Below are 27,174 nucleotides of genomic sequence, written 5' to 3'. Positions count from 1 at the left end.
TAAAGTTTCCTCGTGTCTTTGTCTTAACGAGCCAGGTTAAATATTCTGTAATCAGTGTAATAATACACCTGGACTCGTTCGCGAGATATCTGCCTTTTGTACTGCGACAGGACATTAATAGTAATTATTCTGCTTTGTAATTGGAGCTTTAAATACTAATTCAAACAGCCAGAGGAAAACCAATTAGTGCTAATTTATCTCTATGTGTTTTGGAGAGCCTGTGTCTGTCATACTGTGAAGAAATAGGTTGGTAATTAGTACAGTTGGGTGGTAGATAGAAGTAATTATCAGATTCTTTCATGTTCTTTAAAGGAAAAAAAAAAATCTAAAGGCTGCACGACTCTTCCTTTCCGAGGAAGTTTGCACCATGAAGGAAGGCAGTGCATGGTCCCAGCCAGCTCCGGGCTCGCCTGCTCTTCCCGAGGCTCGGGGCCGGACCGCCTGGGCATCACGTGCTGGACAAGTGATGACAGACCCGGAGCCAGGATGCTTTGGGCACTGCTGGCGCATCCCAGGCCCCATGTGCTGGATTTAGCCCGGGCAGGGGCAGGGGGGTGGAGGGGGTGAGTGGGACTGACGCTGCGGGGATGGCAGGGGAGCGGCGGTGACGGCGGTGTCAGTGCGCAGCGTGCTTGGGCCATAATGCTGCCTGTCGGGGTGTACCGTGTGTGTCCATGGAAAGCCATGCATTCCAATCCTACCACATGCCTTTGAGCCAGACCCTATGCATTTGAGCCAGACCCTATGCGTTTGAGCCATATCCTATGTGTTTGAGCCATATCCTATGTGTTTGAGCCAGACCTTATGCCTTTGAGCCATACCCTAGACGTGTTCGAACCATACTCTATGCATTTGAGCCATACCCTGTGCTTTTCAGCTGCACCATATGCATTGTTTGAGCCAGACCCTATATGCATTTGAGCTGAACCCTATATGTATTTGAGCCAGGCCGTATGCTTTTGAGCTGTACCCTATATGCATTTGAGCCGTACACTATATGCATTTGAGCCAGACCCTATATGCGTTTGAGCTGTACCTTATATGCATTTGATCTATACCCTATATGCCTTTGAGCCAGACCCTATGCCTTTGAGCCATACCCTATATATGTTTGAACCATACCCTATGGTTTGAGCCTCACCCTATATGTGTTTGAACCAGACCTTATGCCTTTGAGCCATACCCTATATGTGTTTGAGCCATCCCCTATATATGTTTGAACCATACTCTTATGCATTTCAGCCATACCCTACGCTTTTCATCTGTACCATATGCGTTTGAGCTGTACCTTATATACGTTTGAGCCAGACCCTATATGCATTTGAGCTGTACCCTATATGCGTTTGATCTATACCCTATATGCATTTGAGCCAGGCCATATGCTTTTGAGCTGTACCCTATATGCATTTGAGCCAGACCCTATATGCATTTGAGCTGTACCCTATATGCGTTTGATCTATACCCTATATGCATTTGAGCCAGATCCTATGCTTTTGAGCCGTACCCTATGCTTTTGGGCTGTACCCTATGCATTTGAGCCAGATCCTATACATTTGAACCATAACCCTTGTTTATGAATCCTAGTCTGTGCGTTTGAGCTGTACCTTATGCATTGCACGCAGACCCTATGCATTTGAGCTGTAACCTATATGTCTGAGCCACACCTTGTGCATTTTAGCCATACCCTATGCATCTGAGCCAGACCCTATGCATTTGAGCTGTACCCTATGCATTTGAGCCAGACCCTGTGCTTTTGGGCTGTACCCTATATGCGTTTGAGCCAGACTCTATCTATGCTTTTGGGCTGTATGTACCCTGTATGCGTTTGAGCCAGACCCTATGCATTTGAGGCATACCATATATGCGTTTGAGCCAGACCCTATGCATTTGAGGCATACCATATATGCATTTGAGCCAGACCCTATGCATTTGAGCCGTAGGCCACGTGTTTGACCCATACTTTGTGTGTTTGAGCCAGACCCTATGTGTTTAAAACCTATGCATTCGAATCCTACCCTATGGATATGAGTGCTACCCTATGCATTTGAGCCATACTCCGTGTTTATGGAACCTGTGCTGTGCATTTGAGGCATACCCTACGCGTCTGACCCATACCTTGTGTATTTGAGCCAGACCCTATGCATTCAAGCCAGACCTTGTGTATTATATACCATACCCTATGCATTTAGGGGGACGTTGGCGGTGGCCAAACAGCCGCTGTCCCCATCGTCCCTGTCCCCGTCACCTCCTGGTGCTCTCACCTGGCTGCCCAGGAGGCACCAGCAGGTTCCTCGAGGATGCTGGACCCTGCCACATGCTGCTCTTTTATTTTTATTTTTTTTTTTCCCACTTCTTGGATAAGAGGATCTCGAGGTTTTCTATGCAAGGAGGATTTGGTTTGTGGTTACTTCGATCTGCCCCCCTTGTTGCGCTATTCAAAAAATAAATAATGCATGGAGTGGTTGTTCGCCCCATCAGGATGGCGGGCTGAGCCAGACCAGGAGTGCAGCAGGATCTGCAGGAATTCGTTAATGGCCCATTCTGTATTTCCTTTTCTCTCTAAAAACCCAATGGAGTTACCTTGGTAATAATAAAGTGCACTATTCCAGGAGGGAGGGAACAGATTCTTATTTTGATTAAATGGATTTCTCCTCCTCCCCTCCTTGCCCCTTTTATTCCTGCCAATTTAAAATTTTTGTTTAGGGGGGAAAAAAAATATAAGCAAATGCTAATGATGGAAAAAAGCACATTTTTTCAAGGGAGGGGAGAAAATGCCATTGGAAGTCTTCTATGTGAAGAGATGCCGGGGGGCACGATATATCAAAGAAAATATAATACACCCAGGTTAAAACTAATGATTGCCATATAATTAGATGTGAACCATTGTGCTATAAATGTGTATTCTTCAGCGTGCTGTGATTTTACTGTAAAAGAGAGAGAGAGTGAGCGCGAGAGAGAGCGCGCAAGAGAAAGAAAGACAGAAAAACACAGAACCCAGCAACATACTATAAAAAGCACTCTGTTGACTTTTCTGCTGTTTAGTATTCCTTGCCCGTACTCCCCCGGGAGTATGTAATTAGTGCTTTATGAAGAGTGCATTTAAAGCAGTTTAATATTCACCTCATTCAGTCTGAAACAATGTGATCACTGCTTAGACAAATCACTGCTCCTTACTGACATCCTCTGTCAGTACATTACCTCTGAAAAGACCTTTCAAGAGGCTTGGATGTTAATTAGTTGTCTATCATGTATAAACAGAGCAGTGAGCAGAAGGGCTGCACCAGGCCAAAGACACAGAGGGAAATACTGGAAATACTTTTTTTTTTTCTTTTTTTTTCTTCTTCCCCCTTTAATGAAAATTCCTGGCTTTCTCATCCCCCGCTCCCCAGTTTGCTGGCGCTTCACACGGTTTTGCATGGCCTGGAGTAGAGCCTGGGTTTCCCTGCCACTGGGTGCCCTCCCAGGGATGCTGAGCCAGCCTGGCTCCGTGGCTCTCTGCCACCCCAGCTCCGCAGGCAGGGTGCTGCTGGACCCCGGCCGGCCCACAGAGCATCCTCTGCTTTGACTGGGCACCTGCTGGGCTGCCCTGCTTCCCCCGCCCCCCCACAAAGCATAAGCATCCCAGCCTGCATCCCTGTGCTACATCCCAGCCCTGCATCCTAATCCTGCATCCCAGCCCTGCATCCCAACCCTGCATCCCTGTGCCACATCCCAGCCCTGCATCCCAACCCCGCATCCCAGTGCTACATCCCAGCCCTGCATCCCAACCCCACATCCCTGTGCCACATCCCAGCCCTGCATCTCAACCCCACATCGCAGTGCTAGATCCCAGCCTTGCATCCCAACCCCAAATCCCAGTGCTAGATCCCAACCCTGCATCCTAGTGCTAGATCCCAACCTTGCATCGCCATCCTGCATCCCAGCCCTGTATCCCAACCCCGAATGCCAGTGCTAGATCCCAACCCTATATCCTAACCCTGAATCCCAGTGCTAGATCCCAACCCTGCATCCCCATTCTGCATCCTTGCCCTGCATCCCCATCCTGCATCCCAACCCCGCATCCCAAACCCGTATCCCAGTGCTACATCCCAGTCCTGTATCCCGGTCCTGTATCCCATCCCACATCCCGCAGGTACCCTCCCAAGCAGCCAGGGATGTGCAGCTGAATTCCGCTCGGCTGCCGAGCCCTGCATTGCTGTCCCTTCGGAAGCGTGCCGCTGCCATGCCTTGTTGAACATGGATGCTCCCAGCATCACGAGCTGGCTGAGCCGCTCAGTGGGACCAGGTAGGGGACCCCCAATCTCACATGGCAGCACCTCGCCAGGGTTAGGGCTATTCCCACCGGCATGTGGGCATGGCTGGGGATGGGGCCAGGCACCTGCCAGCTCAGGAAGGTGCTTTAATCCCAGCACTGACACCGGTTTAGTGACTGAACACGCTGAACTAGCGCTTCTGCACCTATAAAATGTGGTTACTGACACCCACCCACTTTTCTAACATGCTTGGAAATGAATGGATGGGAAATACTATGGGAAAAGGAAGTATTGCTATTTAAAACGGAGTTTAGCTTAGCACGGTGGCTTTACCCAGGGCAAAGCCCGACTGGTTTGCTGTGGTGCTTGCTTTATTGATGCTGATAAGCGGCTCTGGCTGGAAGGGATGCGCTGACTGTCACAACCTTCCTCCACGGCACTAGCATGGGGGGGTGAGGGATGCAGGAGCGGGTGGGAAACCTGGCTTAGGCACGCTTATTGCACCCTGAAGTGGCTCCTTAGCCGTCCAAATGGACTTTTTTCCATTTTCCATCGCTGCACCATATTGGCCCCGGGTAAAATGTCTGGCAGATGACAGCAGCTGCCTCACCCTGCCTGCCCCTGGCTTTATCTTCTCAGGGAAATCCAGCAGATTGTGGGCAGCACCGGGCCCTGCTGTGCATCCCTCGTCCCCCACCCAGCCGCACACCTGCAGGATGCTGCCCACACTGCCCGTGGGCTGCCAGCGCCGAGCCCTCCTCCCCTGGGGCAGCTTGAACCCCTTGTGCATCCCTGCATCCCCTCGTGTCCCCAGTGTCCCCCCATGTCCCCTCACTGGGTGCAGCGGCTGCAAGGTGGATGCAAGTCGCCATCCTGGGAGCTGGTCCTGGCTCTGCTCGTGGCTCCTCAAGCCTGGCCTCTGTAGCAGGGCTGGAGGACCGGGAGCCTTGGGAATCCTATTACCAGCCTCCATCTGGCAGCCCCCCTTTGCTCACCCGGGTGCTCGTGAGCCAAATCCAGCAAATCCAACACTTCCCGGGGCTGAGGCAGCCGCTCGCTCCCCCACGGAGGTGTTTAAGGGGCAGGTGAGGTCCAACGCTGTCTTGTCCCTCTGACAAGCAGCAGACACAGCCTGTTGCTCACTCTGCTGCTGGGAGCAACTGCCAAGGCTTGAAACCACAGGTGTTTTGGGGGGAGAGCCCCCTGCACCCCATGGCAGGGCTCCCTGTGCCTGCATCCCCATGCACGGCCCTGCACCATGGTGGGGACCCACCGAGCATCCCCATGGGATGCCTTCCTGAGCCTCCCTTCCTTGCCTGACCACCGAGCAGCAGCTCCACACCCTCCGGCTTGGGGTTTTTCCCCCTTTCTCTCCCTTTTCCAGCAGTTTGTTTCTCTGGCTCTCTTAGTCACGAAGGTGAGGCACTGACAGAGACACAGACATCAAAAACAAGAGGTGATGAAACGCTGGGAATAATTAAGTTGCACTAAATCACTGGGCCCCGATGGCATGCTGCCAAAGCGCTGAGGAAACTGGAGCACGAAGGAGCTGAGTTATTATTAATAATCACCAGCGCCCTCGTGAACAACAACCTATTTTGCACCTCTCTGTACCAAAGGAGTAGGGGGGAGCAGCCGGCCATAGGGACCCGGATGGGGAGAGGACCATCAGTGTGGGGGACAGAGCAGGGGACCAGACCCCCAGGTCTCCTTCCCGCTGGCTCTGCCGGTGCATGGTGCTGCACATCCCACCGTGTGTGGGCATATGTGGGGCCAGATCCATCCCGGGGACATCGGCACCGGCCGGGCTGGGCTGGCCATGCTGCAGGCAGCCCAGGACCAGAGCAAGTCTGCTCCCGCCGCGCATCCTCCACACAACCCTGAGCCTTACGTAAGGGCAGCCTTATCCGCCTGCCATCAGGGCTCATCCTCGCACCGGGCTACAAGCAAGAGCTCAAGAGCTCCAGTTCCCAGTGTGTGGGTGAGCCTGCTAGCCCCAGGCTGGGCATTGCACACCTCCTGCACCTCTGCCTGGCCTTGCTTGCATGAGGCAAGCAACAGGCTGCGATTGCCTGCCGCGCAACACCTGATCGGCAGCTGATAGCGGGCCAGAGCGCAGCCGGCGTAGCCCTGGCTTTGCAGAGTGTTTGGGACATGTTTCCCCTGTGTCATTCCAGGTTTTCACCCTTCAAAGCTCTCAGGAAGGTGCTGCGGGGTGTGCAGGACTTGCTGCCTTCGCTGCTCTGCAGCCCCCTCCGGGTCTCACCTCAGCCACATGCTCTAAGGGCTGAGGGAAGCCCCCCAGCACCCATTGCTGGCAGAGGTGCTGCTGGAAGGGATGCTCCAGCTCCCACAAACCTTCCTGCGGCTTTTTGGGGGGACAAAAAGAGACTTTAGTGCAAAGACTCCTTCTTCCAGTGAACGCTGAATCAATGGCTTTACGCTGCGTGGCAGGGCAAGGCTTGTTTTAGGGTTTTATCACACTTGGCTCCATCTCCGCAGGAGCCGAGGCAGGCTCTCTGCAGGATTTGGGGTTGATTTCGGGTGCCACGTGGCTGTGGGCAAAGCCTGGGCCCCAGCTTCCACTGCCGTTCCCACCAGCACATGTTTCATCAGAGGAACTGTCCCGACCTGGTCAAAATCCTCCCTGGCGGGGTAAACCCAACGGTGTCGAAATTTCAGAGAGCTGTAAATCTAATGTGTTTGTAAAACCTTTAAAGCTCTGTCTGCAACGCGCAGGTAAACCTTTAATTCCCTGACAATACAGAGCTAACTCCCAGCAAAATCCTTAATTCTTGCACGCCGTGGTCCTGTGAATTCGGTTCCGCAGCCCGGGTCTCGCCTGCAGTCAACAGCATCACTGCAGCATCCGCGCCCTTCGGATGCGGTCTGCATGCTCCCAGTGGAGAAATCCCCTAAACCAGCAGTGCCCAAAGTCCTGGTGCTTTTAATTCAGTTGAGCAGAATCTTTGAAACACCTTTTACTTCTCTTTAAAACAGGGATAATGACACCTCCCGCATCCCGGCAGTGCCCTGCGCCTGCCCTGAGGTTGCAGAGTGCAGGGGGATGGGGAGGCAGGGATGGAGCCACCCAAACCCTGTGTCCCGGCTGTAGGCCAGCCCCCCCTTCCTCTAAAACAGCTGAAAACCTTTCCAGCCAATGCGACATGTCGGAATGAGCCCATTGCCTGCTCCGGCAGGTGCTGCGAGGCTCATGAAGCATCGCCAGCATCCGCTGAAAGACTTTCCCTTCGGATCCAGCCGGAGCCGATCCCCACGCGATAGGGAGAGGGTGCAGCTGCAGAAAGACCCAGGCGGTGGGGATGCTGAGTGAGCCCGACGGGTTTGGGAACTCATCAGCATAATGATGACAGCGCTGGTGATTGCTCCACGCGTTGTACAATGCGGGTCCCAGCCGCTGGGAGAATGTTTCCCAACCTGGAGAAACCTGTACAAACGACCACCCTTTCTTAAGCAATTTTCCTGACTCAAGATCCCACCCCGAGTCAGCGGGAGATGGCTCTCTGCTGCCTCTTACAAAACATCTCCATCCAAACAGGTTTCCCCATTAATCCCTCTTCCAGAGATTTTCCCCACCACCACCTCTTCATTTTTTGGGTGACCATGGGTGCTGTTGGCTCTTCGGGAGGGTGTTTGGTGTCGGGCCACGGTGCTGAGTTGACATGGCTTGGCTCTCCTCGGGTGGGGGGCTGAGGCCACCCATGGCATCAAGCACAAATGAGCCAGAATTGTGCCCTTTATAGGAAAGACTTTCTGGAGGCAAGAGGGAAGGGAATGTCTCCTCTGGGAACTGGGCAAATCCAGGTGAGACACAGGGAGAGATTGTCCAGCATTGCCAGGGGATGCTCAGCCCTTTTTTTTTTTTATTAGTGGCTCAAATATTGACCTGGAGCAAATCCGGAGGACAACACCGTGTTCACCTCCCCTGGATTTACGGCAGATTTCTAAGGAGTGAATACTTTTATAGATGAATGAAAAGCCGCTGATTTATTTCACTGCTCAGCAAATGGTCCTGATGGGCTGAATCCCACCCGTAACACACCCTGAACTGTCTACGGAAACACCCACAGTGCCTTCTAACCTGTTCAAGACGCTCATAATTTTTTTTTTCCCTCTTGGGGATGACCCGCCACCACTTTGCACGCATCCTGCTGGGCTCTGCCACCGGGTGCCAGCAGGCAAAGGGTTACGCAGCCCCATCTGCTCGGCTCCCCATTTCACAAGGGCGGGTTTGGAGTTTTACTACAAGTTTCAGACAATGAAGGTGTGTCTGCGCTCAGTGCCTGGTTTGCCCGTTGTGTAGGCGTCGGGTTCAGCGCCGTCTTGTCAACACTTGAATATGTTGAGCATCACTCACGGGGCATTCTGTAAGAAACCTATTAAGTTAATTACCGAGGCTCGGTGTGTGTGTGTGTGTATGAGAGCGAGCGTGAGCGCCTCTCCTGTAAAAATTTGGCTTTCTTCGTTGCAAGACACTTCTGATGCAAGCCCCAGCTTCTTGGTATGATGACATCTTGTCTGCTGCTGTAACTGATACAGGGCTCGCATCGTGCTGCTTGCAAGCCAGAGAGGCTGTGAGCCGGTTGTGGGGTCAGGTCCCCCCCGCCAAGCCTGCTGCAGGGACTCCCACCCCAACATAGGGACCTGCTTGTAGGCTGGGGAGGAGTTCGGATGTAGCTGGGTCCTAAACCTGTGGGGTTTGAACTGAAAGCAGGCTGTGCTGCCTGTGTGGGGCCAGCTCAAGCATCCCTGTAGGTAACAGCAGCTCCTGCAGTCGCCGTATATCCTTCCTGCTCCAGCCGAGTACTTGGGAAAATGCAGTTTTGGCCCCTTAGTTTGGGAAGAGGGCTGGGAAGGGACCTTTTGGTCTTTATATTTGCACCGCCACCCGCAAATAACCCAAAATAATCAGGGCTGGAGGTGAGGAGCGATTCTTGTTGGGGCTGGAGGGGGGAATGTCCCAGCCTCAGGTGGCAGGAAAGCATGGTTTGTGCAAGGAGATGGTGTGGAAAGAGCCCCGGGTAGCACCAATGGATATCCCTGGGGGAACATCCCCCCTGCTTCTCCTCTCTCCCGGCTTCTCCACCACCTCCACATCCCGCTGGACAAGGAGCCGTGGGTCTGAGCCCCAGCCCGGGTGCGAGCGGGGCTGTTTGAGCGATGCTGAAATGCAGCGAGCAGCAGCACGTGGCTGCGCTGCCCGGCCCCAGCCCTACCATCGCCTCTTGGCTTTCCCCATGTGCTCGCCCAGCTGGGCTGAAACGGGGCCACCGCACGCCGCGCCGCCCCCAAAATATGTCAGAAATGAGTTTTCCCTTTCTGGAGCCCAAGCCAGGGGAGGGAGCAGGGTGAGTGCTGGCTCCCAAGGTGGTTTTTTTGGGAGGTGCACGGGGCATTGCATAAACAGCCCCTGGCGCTTGCATGTGCCCCAGGTAGGGCAGCTCGGCCCCCTCCTTCCCGCTCCAAGAGCATCCCATGGGAGCCCGGATCCGGTGGACTTTTATGGAAGAAAGGGAAGTCCATGGCACCGCCGGAGCAGCCTTGGCAGCGAAGCACTGAGCACCCGCCAGCTGTGCAGTAAAGCAGCACCGCTGCCGTTAACCCCTCATCCTCGGGACAGGCAATGCCAGATCTCTGCCTGTACCACTCCGGCTCCCAGGCAGCTGCTGCCTGCTGGGGGGCATGTCTGCGGGGGGGTCAGCAACCCCAGTGTGGGTCTGCCTTGAGGCGGGGGCTATAGGATGCTCAGCAGCAAAAAGCGCTGGCGAGAAGGCGTGCCTGGCTCTTTCTCATCATCTAAATCAATGCAAAGGGCTCGTCAGCATCCCAAAGCGCTCATCCTGCAAGAACCGCCCCCCCTTCCCCCCAAAAAATAGCACGCAGGAGGGAGAACTTGCGCTGCTCCAGCAAAGGATGTTTCCTGTTGGAGTTTCTCCCGTCCCAGGGGCAGCTCTGGACTCTCCCTCCGAGTGCTGCCAAGTCCCACTGTCAGGAAGCAGCTTTGGGGGTGGGGAGGGGTGGGGGGGTGGACGGCGAGGCCGAGCCCACGGCAGCCCGGATGCGCTGGCGGGGGCCAGACAGCCAGTTCCCCTCCCAGCGAGTCCCAGCCGGGGGTGTCGTCATCAGATGCAAAGGGGATGCTATTTGGCCAACGGAAGGAGGAAAAACAACAACAACCAAAAATTAAAGAAAAAAAAAAATCAAAAAAATCAACCCCCAACCCCACGCTCCTTCCCCAGTGCTCCCATCAGATTAACAAAGCCGAAATAGCCAAGTTGGCCCAGAGCGGTAGCAGGGCTGGCACGCGCGGGCTTTGATCCACCCCCGCACCCAGGAAGGTGGCTGGGCCGGGGATCAGACACCCCAGGGAGGAGGAATTTGCAGGGGAGGTTTGCGGCGTGTGCGTGCACCCACGGCCGCTCTCCAGCCCCAAGGTGCTCCCCCCTGCTTGGCTGCCAGGGTGGGATGCAGCATCCCTGGAGCATCTGGGGGAGTGATGCACACAGCATCCTGCCTCCCAGCCCACCGGGGTGGTACTCATGGCTGGGTATCACCCCCCAAAATCTGGGCTCAACACCCCCCTCCCAGGTTTCATGCTCTGGGCTCTCAACCCCAGCTGTTGTTGGTGCATCCACATGGATCCGGCCTCTGCATCGTGTCAGCAGTACAAAAACCCACTCTGAAGTGCAGGACCACCCCGGAGAGGCGGGAGGGGATGCTTCTTTTGGGATTGCTGGAAACCATCAGGTTCTTCTGTGCTCCTAAAGCCTTGCAGCACCATCCGAGGTGCCAGGGCTATATTTTCATCCATAAAAGCCTCCTATCACGTCTAAGAGTAGCCATGGTGGGCCCTGTGCACCGAGCATCACTGCCTCCAGCACCCCCTGGGCTCCTGCCCTCCTCCCCTTGGACCAGACTGATGCTGAGAGCATTTCCACCAGCCTGGTTGTGCCTCGCAGAGGGACGTGCGGTTCACGCACGAGAGGTTCAAGCCCACGTGCCCCACAGATGTGTTTATTACTGTTTACTACTGCTTGGATGGTGGCAGTGCTGGCAACGTGCTGGCACTTTGCAGCCGCCGAAGCCAATATATTCCCACCCCCAAAGGCAAAGCAGCTGGCAGTCTCCCCATGGGCATATCCTCAGGGCTGTCCTGCGCCTGGCCCTACAGGAAGGTTTCAATGCAGGCTCCGCTCTCGTCCACACAGAATTGGGCTACAAGGCCTTTAAATGACTGAATTAGGCAAAATTTGGTGTTTCTCCAAGAATCTACCGGAAATCTGCTGCTGGAAAAGCAAGCTCATCTTAAAGCTACACGCACGCAGAGCAAACAAGTTTTCCACTCTGAAGAACTGTAGAGACTTGGGATGGAAAAGACCTTCTCAGTCCTACCCAGCCCTTTTTCTGGCCAGTTCAAGCTTGTTCCCTACGTTGAAATCTTGGGGGCTTTGCTCATGGCTTTGAAACCTCTCCTAGTGCACCTTTCTCTGGCGTTTTTGCAGTGTTTTGAGGATGCCCCAGCAGAGCTGGGAGCATTGGGGGCATCGAGGGGCACCTGCCCCCCAGCTCCATGGGCTGAGGTGGGGGCAGATCCCAGTGGACCTCCTGGAGAAGGACCAGGCTTGTGCCAAAGCCCAGCGCAGCTGCGCGGAGCGATGCAGGTGTGGTCCAGCGGCTGCTGGGAAAATCGGTGTTGCAAGCAGCGTGTTTTGAGCGGTGCCACCCTGCCACAGTGAGCAAAAACTCGGCGAGGTGCAAAAACCGCCCTTCCCCTTCTGCCCCCCGCACCTGAGCCATCCTCAGGCCTTCCTCCTCCTCCTCTTCCTCCTCCAAACCCAGCTCCACTTCCCGCCCCAGCAATGCAGCATCAGTCATTATCCCACCGGCACTGAGGAGGCAGGGGATACTGACGGGGGGTCTGGGTTGGATTGCCTGTGGGATGAAGGCCACCCCAGCCCTCCCCTCTGCGGAGCAGCACCGGGCCAGTGGGTCAGGGTGACTCATCCAGCAGCCAGCTCCTCCGTGAGCTCGCCCGCAATTGCAACACCGCGGGGATATTAAATCCAGCCAGCCGCAGAGCCCGGCATCCATGCAGCTTCCTAACACGCCCCTGGGGTTGCTATCAACATCCCTGTTGTTCTTAGCAATCGCATCCATCATTTATCATCCCGGTTTACAACAGAGGCCCAGGGGCTGGGAGACGGGGTGTAACCGTGCAGGACGCGATTGCAACGCTCTCCGAAAGGGTCTTTGGGGTGCGTCAGGTGGCAGCCCCCCCCCACCATGTGCCGCTGCCTGCCCGCTGCTGCTCTGCCTTTCAGCCACCGCGAACGAAAGCAAGGCAGAGACGGTGTAGACAGCAATCAGAGCATGTACAGCCTTTTCCATAACCTGCTTGAAATCGTCTTCTTATTCAGCTGGTGCAATTTGCTCACTTAAACAAACCCTGACGCTTCTCTGCCACGGACCCGGCAGAGAAGGGGTAGCAGGAAAACTCCTTCATGCATTTTTTTTTTGGCAAGGCAGCCAGCCTCGACACCCAGATCCATCACTTATACCCACGCTGTGAGTGTCCTGGCAAAGCCACATCTCACCTGCCCTCCTGCAGCCCCTTGGCTGCTCATCTGGGGCCAGAGCCCAGCATCCTGCATCCCATTCCCCCCCATCCCAGAGCTACTCTCTGCCTCTATAATACAACAGACATTTTAAAAAACAACACAAAACCTCCTTTTTCAACAGAGGCTGAAGTTTCAAAACCATCCCAGTGTCATCACGGCCTCCACCCCACTGGCTTGGACCCCTCACCTAGATCGTTAGGGAAAGGTGCAGATAGGCAAAGCGTGTGTGCCAGCAACGCCTAAACCAGGCAGGTATCTGTCGCTCGCTGGAAATCCACCCAGCAGAGCCTCCCTCTTTTGAAATGGGATGTTCTGGCACTGGAAACACCAGCCTTGAGATTCTAGGAGCGAGGCAGGAGCCCAGCGAAGGTCTCTGCAACGTGCGGATCCTGAACCGTTCAAGTTATTAAAGGCAGCATTTTGTCTCTGCTGCTTTCCTGCTCCTAGATTAAAAAACCTTGCAAAGAGCCAAACACCGAGGTGATTTATGTTTATTTTGCTTACTTAATAACCCTACAGCATGTCCTTCCCTGGGGCATAAGGGTGTATCAGACAAGCATTAATTTAAATTACAACCGTGCCCGATATTTATTTTTTAATATATTTTTATGGTAGCCTTCCCCTTTTATAGCGATCTAGAAGAAAAGCCAGGCCACGCCAAGAAGCTGTAATCGCTACCTAATAACCCTAAAAGCAATCGGGGTAAATCGTCAGCGATGCTGACCCCGGAGAGCTGGAGCAGAGGCTCTCAGAGCGGTGACATCCCAGCGTGGCCACCCCATCCTGCTCCAACCTGAGCAGAGCAGTGCCTCCCTCGGGGACCAAGGGTGGCAACGGGACCCCTCAAGCTGCTTCTTCTCCTTGGGGACCCCCGGGGACTCCGAGCGAGCTTTCCCAGGGGCTCGAATGAGCCCCAGTTTATTTTTGGGGGGTCAGGCTGGGTAGTGCGTTGGTGTATACTTGTGCAGCACCATCTCTTTGGCGGTGAGTGCCCACTGAGAAACAGCGTCCTGACGTGATGCCGGTATGAAACACCCGGCTTCGGTGCTTGTAGCTGTGTCAGTCCACAAACAGGCAGATCCACCGGCTGTGCGGTACCGATCCACCCGGATTTAGCTTTTCCACCCGCCGAGGTTCTGGATCTGCGTTAAGAAATGCACCTTTTCAACTCTTTCCATGCCCGCGTGTAGCTGAGATGTAGTTTATCAAACTTCCATGTGCAGACTGACAATGAACAAGGCAAATATCACCCGGAATGGTGCAACTCCAGGAGATTTAAAGGGAATTAAAATAATGGGCTTGGGTTCTGGGTGACGGGGGATTAGCAGCCAAAGCTGGGGTGATGGCATGTATCCGGCCCCGTGTAGCTCGGCAGGTCCCCAGGGACACGGTGCTGGACCGTGCGCTGCCGGAGCCTGCCGAGAGGAGCAGGAGGCTCTGGAGCAGCAGATTAATCTCCTGTCATTTGCACACATGGAAAGCAAAGCAGCTGGACAATTAAGAGCCAGGCAGAAAGTTAGGCTGGAGGCGTGGGGTACCCATCTTTCGGTGGTGGTGAGATGCTGGGGATCATTTCTGCCTCAGGTCCAGGGTCACCCGTGCCACATCTCCAGCTGCATCAAGGGAGTGAAACTGGCTCCAAGCAAAAGCCCAGGGCCCTGAGTCATCCCGAGGATCCGGGAACTGGGGCTACGGGGAAGCACCAGAGAGCAGGAGGCTGAGGATAACATCTGGGGTTGGGAAAGCTGGTCTGGTTCCAGCAGGAAGGAGAGGTTTCTCTGGATTTGGGGCACGATGGGATCCGGCTCTGGGTGCTCTGCTGGGCTCCGGTGTGGGTTTATCTGCGGCGTCGGGGATGCAGCCCCCAGCCTGCTCTCTGCAGCAAGGTGACCGTGGTTCTCCCAGCTTGGGGCTGAGCACATGGAGACGAAGCAGGAGAGTGCTCAGGCACCCCTGGGACATGCCAGGGAGCAGCAGGAGGGGTGCAGGGAACTGCATCACAAGGGCTGGGAAGTCAAAAGCACGTGTGGGGCGTCAGGGCATCCGTAATCCTCAATTTCCCGGCTTCCCTCCTGATTTTCCTGCTCAGCCGGTGTGGTGGGCAGGCTGGGCAGTGCGATACCAGCCAGAGTGTGCATGGCATACCATGCTGATACCAGCTGGCTCTGCTGCGATGCCAAAAATTGCAACCTTCTTACAGCCAAACCACTGCATTTCGAGTGCAGAAAGTGGGGAGGGGGCTCTGCTCTCCTCCGAAGTGTGCGGGTGCAGCGGGTGCAGAGGTGGGTTTGGGCATACGGGGCCATCCCAGGCTGGGGATGCTGGGGAGCATCCTTGCTCCCCACAAGCCCCCATTGCCCTGAGCCCATGGGGTCTCTTCCCACCGTCACCTGCTCTAAGTCATTCGCAGCCCTGGGAATCCACTGTTAAATCACTGTTCTTGTAATACAGTAGCTGGGAAAGACCCTTCCCCACCATGCCCTTCCCCTCCTGGCAGCACAGGCACCTCTCTGGCCAGTGGTGACATCCCCACCTCGGTGCGATCTTCTTCCACGAACTCCTTCCATGTCTTTCCCTGTATTTTCTATTTCTAATTCCTTTCCCGATGGAAAGAACACAACGATTCAGTGGCATAACAACACTGGCATAACGGGATGTGACATTTATCATAAAAACAGAATTTGCATGGTAGGAGCTGACAGTCTCCTTCGGGCATGAAACCACAGCTTGACAGTGTTCGGGAAAGCAAGGGTGGTCATGGAGCTGTGCCGGCAGGGAGAGGGTCGGCGTGGCGTGGGCGAGCCGGGGCGGATCGGGACCATCCCATGCCCCAGCGCAGGGATCGGCGTGGAAGTGAACTAAAATGCAAACGGGCAGCTGAGCTGGGAAATGCCAGAGTTTGGGAGTGCTGGGAGCTCGCCGGGCCCTGCCCTGCTCTCTCATGGCCTCCCTCCATGCCGAAATAATTGGAGGGAGAGTTTCTCTTGGACCGTTTTTTTTTCTCACATGCTTTTTGTTGGAAAGCAGGATGAGCCTGAATGTTTCTGGGGGCTGGGGTGGGAGCGATCCTCACCACTGGTCCTGGCTTTGGTGGAGAGGAGGAAAAACCGAAGTGTGCACCTTCCCTGCAAGGACACGGTTGAACAGATCCGTATCCAGCTGCAATTAGCATCTTGTTCCTTTATTTTATGTTCAAGCCTCCGCTCCTCTTGCAGGAGGCTGGATTGCCATCACGCCGGCTCTGCCCTTCCCGGGATGCTCCCCTGCGCTCCCGAGAGCCAATTCATAAATCCTGACCTCATTATAAAGATCACAGAAAGAGAGAATAACAAATCTGGGCTCCTGGCTGTGCCGGCTTTGAAGCCGCCTTCCCCCCGTCAAGCTAGCGTGCCGTAAGCGAGCAGCACAGGAGGAGCCCGGTTTGGGGATTAACTTCCCCACTTGGCTAATTGTTGGTTAATCGTATCAGCACGCTGCCAGGCCGGCACCTCGACCACTGCCCCATGGTACGTGCCCCCCAGCACCCGGATGGGTCCCATGGGGTCCCTAGGGTCCCCGGGGCCAGGCTGGGGCATGCTCCTGGCGAGGCGGCGGCAGCCCAGCCCCGCTCTGCTGCACAGCCCTGGGTCCCATCCGTCATCTGTTTGTCCTGGTCCCCTGCCAGCGATTGTGCCGATTCCCACACCCACTTTCCATAACCCTCCGTCCTCGCCCGGGCGAATCGCTGGCGCGCTTGCCACCTATCCCTTTCCCCTCCTCTCTGATGGGATCAGACACGTTCTGGAGAAGGGGAAGAAAGGAAAGGGGAAAAAAAAAAAAAAAAAAAGATCAAGAGGAAAACAAAATGTGACTCACTGCCTTCTTAATTTATTTGTATTTATTTATTCCCCGCCGCCCTACGCTGCGACGTGCAGCAGGCAACACTGGAGGGCTGGCCACAATCTGCCGGTGTGGCCCGTGTCTGGCTTGGCAAAGGGCTGTCAGGAATGGGGGGGGGAATAATTTTCTCCACTCTTTTGGCCAAGGAAAAGAGCACAGAGCGGAGCTCCTGGCACAGAAATTGTGTGGCACAGATTTTTAAAGCTGTCCAGGTCTCTGCGCAAACACCCCAGCAGCATCCCGTGCCCCACGAGCACTTGACACCACACAGCACAGACCGGAGGGTGGAAATATCGAATTCCACCTCCTACACTTGTGTCCTCGGTGGGGGAAAGAGAGAAAGAGAAGATAAAAGGCTGGGAAGCTCAAATGGTGTCATTAGGAACTATTAATGCTCTCATAAAAGGGCATTAATAAACACGGCAGCTCATCAGCCTCCATTAGCTCTGCTCGTGGCAGGGATCTTCAGGGGCCGCCGGCGTGTGATGCTCCCCTCGCCCTTGCTGGCATTTCAACAGAGGAGCAATGAGCTGGAGGGGGGGTTGATTCCTCTCTCCATTGCCCCCACACTAGCAAAAACCCATTCCCCAGCTGCAGGTCCCCTCATCCCCCGGGGAGGCAGCAGGACCTGCACGCCCAACCCTGCCATCCCCTCCCGCAGTTTGCTCCCTTGCTTCCAGAATAGCTGTTTACTATTAAAAAAAAAAAAAGAAAGAAAGAAAAAAAAGGCAGGGTTTACAGTGCTAGTCCCTACTTTCTCCCTCCCGCCCTCTTCCTGTTCTTGCCTCTTAAAAGGAGCTTTATCCTTTGACTCTCCCATCCCCCGGGCTAGCCAGAACCCACTGCATCTCAGGACGAGCAGGCAACCCACATCAGCAGGCAGGAAAACAGGGAGGAGGCCCAGCCTCTCCCGATAAGCCCATGGCAAAGCCAGGAATAGCAGCGAGGTCCCCGCACGGGAGCAGCCCTACCAGGAGCAGAAAAAAGCTTCGGTCCCTGCCTTTGAAGAGCGAGGGCTGGCAGCCAGCCCGGCCGCATGGCGAGCTTGGGGTTTGCTACAAGCTGCCTCTGCCAGTTTGGCCCCGCAGCCCAGAGCGGCACAGCTGGGGGAGCAGGCACAGCTGGAGGGGCTGGGCATGCACGGCTGGGTAGGGCAGATGTGCACATCTGGGTGGAGGAGGCACGGGGATCGTCTGGGCTGAGCGGGCATGCACGTGCAGGTGGGCTGGTGATGCGCAGCTGGATGGAGCGAGCATGGCGTGCACATCTGGGCGGGTTGTGCTCGCACATCTGGGCAGACTCGGCAGGGAGAGAGCAGCCAGTGCAACCCCACGGCCTCGCGTGCCCCCCTGGCACACCCCCGGGTGCTTCTCCCCCCGGCAGCCTGCGTGCTGCCTTCCCCTCCCGCCGTGAGCCAAGGCATTCAAACGTGCCAGTCGCTGCCCGAAATCTTAGTCATCACCTCTCTGTCATCGGGATATTTTCAGCTCTGGCTGCCAAGGTGGCGAGCCAACGTCGGGGAGCTGATAGCCAGGGACCGGAGCGGGCACTCTGCTTGTCAGTGACCTTTGCTGCGCCACAGGCAGCTCGCAGGAGGCTGTCACAGCCGTGACTCAGTGCAAAGCAGGTTGCTTTTTGGAGAAAGCAAAGCTTTGATCCCAAAGAGCCGGGGAACCGACCATGTTCCCTGCGTGCACTTTTGCTTGCAGTTATCTGATACATCTTTTTTTCGGGGTAATAACTCCCAGGGCAGGTTGGGACGGAGGAGCCCTGGCAGCGGCGCATGTGTGGGCAGGACTGGAATAACGGGTGCTGTAGGAGAGGATTTACAAGCGCTGGCGGCGGCATCGGTGGGAGGTGGGGGCCGGCCAGGAATAGCACAGCAGGTCAGGGGTGATGTGGCATGTGCGGGGCCAGGATGCGGCCGAAGCTCCCACCATTGTCCCTTTGCCATTAATCCAGTCCTGGCGGGATGCTCGGCGCTCTCGGCAAAGCCTCCCTCCTCCAGGGAAGCGTCCCAGGCCAGGGATGGAGAGCCAAGCCTGCCGGGTGGTGGGGCTTACTTGCCAGGCAGGAGTTTTGGTTGAGAGCAAATCCACCATGATGGAGCAAAGTTTTGCCGTGGGAACACTGGTGCAAATTGCCACCATCCTCCGCTGCTGGCCACTTCCCAGCCGGCACGGTTCACCCTTCCCAAATACCCATGTGCCAGGCAGCACCGAGGCTTGTAACGGGGATAGTGTGGCTTTCCCGGTGTGCAACAGCCTGGATCACTGGTCCAGATCACCAGATCACTGATGGTCCCCGTCTGTGGGTGACAGCGTGGTGCCAGCACCTCCTGTGCTCCAGGGCACCATGCCTGGAGCCTGTAAATCCCAAACAACTAAGCAAAGCCCCCAACATGCTCCTTCCCACTCCCCCAGGCCCAGCCATGTCCCCCGGAAAGGTTTGCTCCCTAAAGACCTTTGCAAGGAAAAAAACCCACCCAAAATGTTGGAAAACAAATCACTGGGGAGAAGCGGGTGCAGCTGGGGGGTGTCCATCCCCCCCATGTCTTTCTCCTGAGGGTCCTGGTAGCACCTCACCCCACTTTTCTTGTCCTTTCAGGGTGCAGATCTGCGGACTGGGGACATCCAAGGGCGCGTGCTGACGGGTGAGTGCAGCCCCCGCCGTGGGGAGGGGGTCTCCTGCAGCCCAGGCTGGGAGCTGTGAGGAGGCGGTGGCAGAGCTGGCAGTGCCTGGCAGGGACGAGCACAGCGGGACACGAGGGAGGGACACGAGGGGCTCCCGCAGGGTGCAGCTGGGCGCTGTCTGAAATAGGAGCCACTTTTTCTCTTATTTTTCTAGAGGCAAAAGTGGTTAAAAAACTCCCCAGCAGCTGGATGAGCTCCAAACCAGTGCAAAAAGGGGGCGGAGGGGGGGAAATAACAATCAAAAAGAAAAACACAAGATAAAAGCGGGTGAATCCCAACAACTTCTGTGATGTTGCACGAACAAAGACTTTCAGTTCAGAACAGGCCAGACACGGCTCATAGAGTTTACACCCCAAGGGAGCGGGGGAGAGGGGCCAGGGGCTCACCCAGCTGCAGGTGAACAAGTCCTGGAGGGGCTTGTCTTGTCCCTCAGCATCACATCCTCCCATCCCCCCCCAAGGGCGAGGACGGCTGCCAGCATCGTGTATTGGGGGTCTCGCCCCAGGGATGTCCTCTCCCAGGGACGACCAGCCAGTGCTGATGCCCCTGTGCCTCGCACCAGCTGCAGACCCCACATCTGGGCAGCTGTGCGCTGCTGGCTCCCACTTAGGCTGGGTTAAGGGCATGCATGCATGCATGCAGCACAGCGTGCACCCGGGGATGTGCCCACCTGCGCACTGAACATCTGCAGCAAGGTGAGGAAACAACCCCGGCCATCCAGCATCTGAGAACCCGCTGCTTCGACCGCAAGAGCACCCTCCTCCACCAAAGCTGGGTGCCGGAGGACCTCAATGCCCGGCAGCTGGAGCCCAGCCAGTGATGTGCCAGGCACCCCAGACCCCACGGGGCAGCTGGGAGGGTGAGAGGTGCCACGCACTGGTGGGGTGCTGGGGGTCTCAGGCTTGTCCCCCTCAGCATGGCCATACCCAAGGGAGGCTGCACCCAGCGGAGGGGGGTGGGGAGGGGGCACGGTGGGGATGGTGCAGGGGTGGGGAGGGTGATGGAGGAGAGGAGGAGGCCCTTGGCACGGAGGCAAGGAGCACCCCGGGGCTCTGAAGTTGAAAGAGGAGGAGGAGGAGAGGGCGGTGGCTGGTGCAGTGGGAGGTTGGGGGCAGGTTATTTCAGGAGAGGGAAAACAGGAGCTGGCCCCTGGGCAGAGGGGGGGGGATCCAGGCGGCAATAAGGGAGGGGGCAGGTTTGCTGGGGGCACAGCGGCTGCTCTCGCTGGTGAAACACTGGAGCGGCTGAGCGCTTTCTCCCTCCAGCCCCACGTGTGGTGAGGGGCCTCGGTGCACAGCGCTCCATGGGAGAGCCCATCCCCACCTGGAGCCAGGTGGTGCTTATGGTGGGAAGTGGGTACCACTGGCAGGATGCTCCGTTGTTATCTTTTTGCATCCCTAGCTTACGTCCGGCCCACGCCACCACCCCGCAGCGGGTACCACCGCTACCAGCTCCGCCTGTACGAGCAGCCAGCTCACGAGGCCATCGCCCTGAGCCCCGAGGAGCGGGTCTCGCTGGGTAAGCAGCTGCCATGCCGTCGCTCCTGGCCCCACGCCGTGTCCTGAGGGGCTTTCCTGGGGGTACGGATAATTCCATGTGTCTGGACATACCCAAAGTGCCAGGCTGGGGATGCTCGTTTGGTGCGGGGATGCTCATTTGGTGCAAGGATGCTCGTTTGGTGCAAAGGGACTTAAATCCTTACACGGGACATGGCTGGGGCGTTGAGTCATGGAATCATAGAATCGCTCCTTGCAAGGCAGCAGAAACCCTCGGCAAAATGGCTGGTAACGGCCTGGCTAGCGGGATCGGGAGCAGGGAGAGATCTCGTCGGCTGTGAAATTGGGCTGAGTCCTTGCTGGCACATCGCCCCCCCCTCCCCGTGCCACAGGAGTTGCCTCACCGCCACCTCAGAGCATGCAGATAAGGATCAGCCGTGGCGATGGTTTAGCAAAGGGTTGCTCAAACCGGGCTGACACAACTCCCAGCTCCCCTCCGCCCAGCGCCGTGCAGGGACAGGGCTGCTGCCTCCCGAAATGCTGCCCCGGCAAGGATGGAGACAAGCAGCCCAGACCCCCGAGACACGATGGGACCATCTCCGCTGCTTCACCCTGGGGGGAGGGGTAGCCCCGCCGTGGGCAAGGACTTATCCTGCAAAATGCAAAGCGTGGGTCCCTTCCCCGGATGGTGCGGGTGCAGCTGGAGCATGGGGCGCTGCAGCTCACATGGCCTCGACAAGGGAAATTTCAAAACTTTCCCAGCTGGGACCACATGAGCACAGCTCGATTGGCAGGTCAGGTCGGTGCATCTCGTCTGCGCCGGCCTGACTCACCCCTGAGCGGCGTTAACCAACGCTGCAGGTCCCAGGGGAAAGCGAGCAGCAGCAGGGTGGCTCCGGGGTGCTCGCTGTCCCCACACCCCCATGCAGGGAGAGACCCCAAAGCCACCTGGCACAGGGCTGTGATGCTCATCCCGTGGCCAGAGCGGGCTGCTGCTGCTACTTCGAGTCTCTCTGCGGGTTATTTCTGCCCTTCGGTTTGCTTTCTGGCTCATTAGCTCTGCTTCTTAATGACATGCATTGAAGCCACCCCCCTGCCAGTGGAGTGGGGCACTTCCCCAGCCCCTTGTCCCCAGAGTGGTCAGAGGAGGGGGGTCCACTGCTGTCACTCGGGGCCACACACCCACATCCCCATTGCAGCATCCCAGGGCTGGGAAGGGAAGCTGGGACACCCACCAAGGAGCTTTTTCTGGATAAATCCTTTTACTAGCAGGGTAAGCAGCTCAAGCCCCCAAATTTAATGGCCAAAAGGGTTCAGCCACCTTACCCACGTGTTCTGTGGAAGATGCCCCCATCCCCCCAGGTGGCTGGGTGCTCCCCACCCCATCTCCATTCCATCCTCAAGTTTCTCAACCCTTCCCAGGCTCCCTGGGAAAGACCCGTTGAAACAGCAGCGGATATCGATGCCTGAGCATCGCAGCTGCGGCTGTCTCGGTGGAGGCTGTTATTTAAGTCGTTGGTTGAAGGTTATTTTTAACCATTTCACTGCTGCATCACAGGCTTGGCCTGTCCAGTGAGCGCGGCCGAATTGAACCACCACCCACTGGCAGCCCATCTCTTTAATTCCCAGGGCAGCTGGCAAGCAGGGCATGAGGCCTGAAAGCAGCCAAAGGGTGAGATTTTGGTGTCTCAAGGGTTTTAAATAAATCCGTTCCCAGGGACCGCAGCGGGATGAACCGAACCACTGACACATCCAGCCTGCAGGGCTGAGCGCTGGGGTCTGGCCCCGTGGTGCAAAGGCAGCGCACGGGGGAGAGGAGCAAACACCTTGGGTGGCACGGGGAAACAAGGAGAGTCTGACCCTGACCCCGGCAGACCATGGGTGAGGAACTCAGCCAGCCCCGCTGCAGCTCTGGCTTGGTCCTCTCCTCCTGCGGTACAAGAGGTGCAGGTTCGCCCAGCGATGCCGCAGCCACAGCTTGCAGCCTTGCTCGAAGGTTTCCCATCTTGCTTGCCTTAAACCAGCCCCTTCTCGCTCCTTTTATTCTGTCCTACACCTGGTGGCAGCGATAGCTCCGTCTCACCGAAGATGGTGGCACCCGATGTCAGCAGGTGCTAACGCCAGAGAGGGAGAGACATCCTGACCTGAGCACCCAGCAGGTGCAGGGAACGGTGCTGGCCCATCCCAGACTCACTCCAGCCGCATCCAGCGCTACATCCCTGTGCTGCGCATCGCCAGCGTTGTGCCATGCATCCGTCCCTCTGGCAGCTTGTCCCCGGGCAGAGCCCGCTGCGGGGGACACAGAGCCCCAGCAGAGTGTTTCTCCCACCGCCCAGTTTGCAGGGAAGCTCCCTCCTGGCATGGGCTGCGCTTTGGGGGCAGGACCAGGAAAGCTCCTGGGCAAAGTGGGACCGATCCTGGGGAGGTGGTGTGTGCCAGGCGGGGTGGCAGGAGCCTGGTGGCGGAGCCAAAAGGCTGGAGCCTCCAGAAGAGGGCACTAAACCAGGACCTGCCCAGGCCACCGCGTCCCCGCTCCTTGGAGAGACCCACTCCTTGTGCAGATCCCTGGGAAATTAAAAAAGCGAGGGGCAGGGGCGAGTAATCAAAATAAAACTGTGCTGCATCTCCCCCCAGCACCACCTGTGAGGGAGCGAGGATGGCTCCACGCTGGCTGGTGGCTCCGATGTCCAACCTGTCCTGGCTGGGATGGCACCGATGGGCAGAGGGTCGGATGCTGTGCCCAAGGGCACCCAGGCTGGCAGTGGCAGAGCCAAGGGGGGCTGCAGCACCCCGCTCACATCCCCCCGCCACCGCTCCCCGCAGTGAGCCCAGCGCTGGTGACAATGGTGAATCAGTTGTTTACAGCAGAGGTGTTTCTCCAGGGTGGCTCTTGAGCAAAAAGATTTGTTTCATCAGGGGAAAAGAAAAAAAAACCACCACCCTGATCCTTCTCCGCGAGTGTTTCTCATCAATCCCTGCACCAGCCGGCTCTCTCGCCGTGCGACCTCAGGCAAATAACTCTCTGGGAGCCTCAGTTTCTCTGCTGGAGTCTGATTCACTCTGCTTTTTGGCTGTGCCACAGCTTTGCAACTGAATTGTCACAGGGCACTGGCTCTGTCCCTGCTTGTGACTGAAGCTGGAGGTTCTTGGGGTGTCCTCGAGGCTGCACGGGCTCTGTCAGGCAGCGCGAAGCCTGTCCTCCCCGCTCGCCCTGCTCCCCTCCCAAGCCAGCAGGGTTACAAGCCGTGTTTGTATTTTGGCGAGATGCAAGATAATAGTTTGTGGTCTGTAAAATGTCAAAGCCACCCGGCGCATCCCGAGGCGTTGGCACCCGCTGCGAGCTCGGGGTCGGGCTCTGCTGCAGCGAGCTGCAGGAAACCCCCTCGTCCGGGGAAATTCGGGTGTCCGGCGAACCCCAGCCATGGCGGGGTGGCACGGAGGTGCCGGGGACCTTTTTGCCCATCTGCAGCCTGAGGGAGGACGGAGACCGTTGGTTTTCCATCTCCTTTCTTTTCTTTGTGGGGGAACTTTAATTAGCACAAGATCTTGAGGCTTAATTGCACTTGCCGGGTGGTGCCGTACCTTCCTCTGTTTCCACCCTGCGTGCCCTGCTGCCGGGTGCCCATCAGCTCCAGTGAGCATGGGGACACGCTCCCCAGCATCCCCAAACCTCCTCCTGACCCCAAAAGCCATTTTACAACTGGGAATGGACTTGCGCATCCCAAAAATGTTGCCGCTGGGAAGCAGTGAGTCCTTTGGGGACCAGAGACCGGGGATGTGCCCAGCCAGCCACCCTCCCCGTGGCTCCATCCTCTGGCTTCGCATCGGGGCCACAGAGCGTTGACTCATGAGCCAACCTTGGGCGCCTCTGATCCACCCAGCTGGAAAATCGGGTTGGACTGGGCCCCAGCGGGGAGGGAAAGGCTGCGGCTCGGATGGGAGGTGGCAAAGGGCTGTGGGGAGCACATAGTCCCAGCCAAAGTCCCCGGGTGTCAGTTAATGGTGACCAAAGCAGCTGGCAGCCTCCCGCCTACCTCCACTGGGACATCATTAATCTTGGCAGAAAAGCATCAGGGCTCCTATCAAGGACAACGGCCCCGCTGATGAGTTTGATAAATTACAGCCAGCGACGTGCCCCCAGCGCTGAAGGGCTGGGGGGAGGCGGGGGTCATTTGTGGGGGGGGGGGGTGGTCAGGATGCAATGGCAGGGCTGTGAAACAGCCCCGCGCACCCATCACCGGGGGGCCGGAGGGTCCCCAAGCTGGGGGAGCTCAGCAGCTGCCTCGTGCCTCAGTTTCCCCACCTGGTGCTCAGAGATCAGGCGGCTGCTGCACGTGTGGGTGTCAGCGGGCGCTCCTCTTCCTCCGGCGGGTGCTCAGATAAGAGCCAAGCGCGATGATATAATCCTCTGGGAAATGAGCTTGAAAACGGACCAAGCCATGGATAAAACGTCGTATTGTTTTGGTGGGGAGAAGGGATGGCGGCACTCCGACCTCGGCTTCCCGGCCAGCCCCCCACTGCCCTCCCGGCTCCACGGCCCTGGTGACTCACAGTCCCCAAGCCCTGGAGCCGGCCGGTGTGGCGGCAGGATTCGGGATGGCTTGTAGAGGGATGTCACCCTGCGTCGGGGTGCACGGGCGGTGATGCTGGGATGGGGCACCTGCTTTGGGGATGCACTCAAGGGGTTGGATTTGGTGGGGGGGGCGCAGACCCCCAGAGCTGGGGCAGGGGGCATCACCCCCTTTGCCAAACCAGTGGCTGTGCCTGGGGCTTTCCCTGTAGCCAGTCCCCGCTCCCCCAGAGGGACAGGCACAGCCGGTGCGATGGCAGGTAGGAAACTAGGTCAGGAAAAACCCTGACCCACGCGTGGCGGCGGGAGCTGGGCTGGTGCCTGCAGCCCTGCAGCGGCTCTGCCTCTCCCAGCTCCTTTCATCCGCTCCTCTCCGGGGGCTTCACCAACATCAATGACAGCTCCCGGCACCCCTGGGAGTCGGGGGGGGGGGGGGGCGCCACGTCTCGCTCTCACCCCAGTCCCACGAGGCACCAGCCGCTCTCCCCTGGGTTTTTCCGAGTGCTTTGAAACCCACCGGATGAAAGGCACCCGCCGAAGGGCTGTGGGTGCAGTGGGAGCATCCTCCCCACGGGACCTCCTCCCCTGGCACCACATTCACTGGGACCCCCGGAGCTGGGGGGTGAGCGGCTGCCCCTCCTTGCCGGGATGTCATTAGGAGATGGATGTGTTCAGGCACATGGAGAGGACCGATACCCGCACAGGGGTGCGCCAGGGCTCGCAGCCATCGCCTGCAAACCCAAAGCCACCTCGAGCTCCTGCATGGGGGCATCTTCCCCCTTGGGCTTGGGCTGTGGTGGTGAACCAGAGCCACTGGAAGTGTGGCTGTGTGCCCCTGCTAGTGGTGACCCCGGTGCAGCACGGGGACTGCCCTTGCCTTCGGCTTGGTTTGGGTCCTCAGCAAGTGGCAGTGATGATGTGGGGACATTTGGGACCGCCTCAGCCACATGCAACAATGCATTTCAACATCCCCTCCCAGCCAGAGTGTCGGGATGCAGCATCCGGCCTGAGCATCCTGGGTACCTCCTTCCCAGGCACTGGAGCATCTCCCCAGCCACATCCCGGGAGGTCGCAGGGTGCAGTGCCAGCACCAGGAATATCTGCAGAGACCATCAGGGGCTTTTCAGCTGTGGGGTGACTCACAGCAGGGCCCGACTCGGTGCTGGGGGGCAGGTGGGGGGAGGTGGGCTCTGCCAGCACGCTGAGCCACGCTGAGCCACCACTGTCTGGCGCGGGTGATGCAGCAGCTCGGGTTTTGCTCAGCATTTTTGCAAGAGCAAAGGGGACTGTTTGCTCTGGCTGGGGCTGAGATGCGAAGGCAGATAAGGGCTGCCAGTCTGCAGCGTGACATTAAAGAGAAGTGCCGGGAAGGGGAGAGGAGGGGAGGATGGGTTTCAGATAAACAACGGGCCCCTTTCCCCCACCATGACACTGCGGTCGTGTCCCACCCGTCAGGCAGGGACAGAGGTGGCAGGGTGAGCTGCTCGGCTCCTGTCATTCCCAGGGAAAGGAGGAGGGTGCTCCACCAGCCATGGGCCAGACCCACACTGGACACTGAATCCTGGTGGGGCGCAGGGGGATTTCTGGCCCACAGGGCTGGGCGCAAGGGAATCCCTCCTGCCTGCCACCCTGGAGAGGGTGTCC

At 57.3% G+C, this 27,174-nt stretch overlaps 1 protein-coding gene across 13 annotated transcripts in view; it reads left to right on the top strand.

Moving 5' to 3' along the window:
* The window catches only part of PEBP4 (phosphatidylethanolamine binding protein 4), a 79,980-nt gene that overhangs the window by 51,820 nt on the left and 986 nt on the right, over window positions 1-27,174 (top strand). For all 13 annotated transcript variants that reach the window (XM_027803727.2, XM_027803725.2, XM_055696403.1 and 10 more), the window contains 2 exons: window positions 19,379-19,424; window positions 20,866-20,982. In XM_027803727.2, coding sequence (XP_027659528.1) covers window positions 19,379-19,424; window positions 20,866-20,982 — 163 coding nt within the window. The remainder of the gene's footprint in view (window positions 1-19,378; window positions 19,425-20,865; window positions 20,983-27,174) is intronic.

The sequence above is a fragment of the Falco cherrug genome, chromosome 18 (assembly GCF_023634085.1).
Source record: "Falco cherrug isolate bFalChe1 chromosome 18, bFalChe1.pri, whole genome shotgun sequence".
NCBI lineage: Eukaryota > Metazoa > Chordata > Aves > Falconiformes > Falconidae > Falco > Falco cherrug.
The sequence above is the reverse complement of the archived record's forward strand: the minus strand, read 5'-3'. Positions and strand labels throughout refer to the sequence as shown.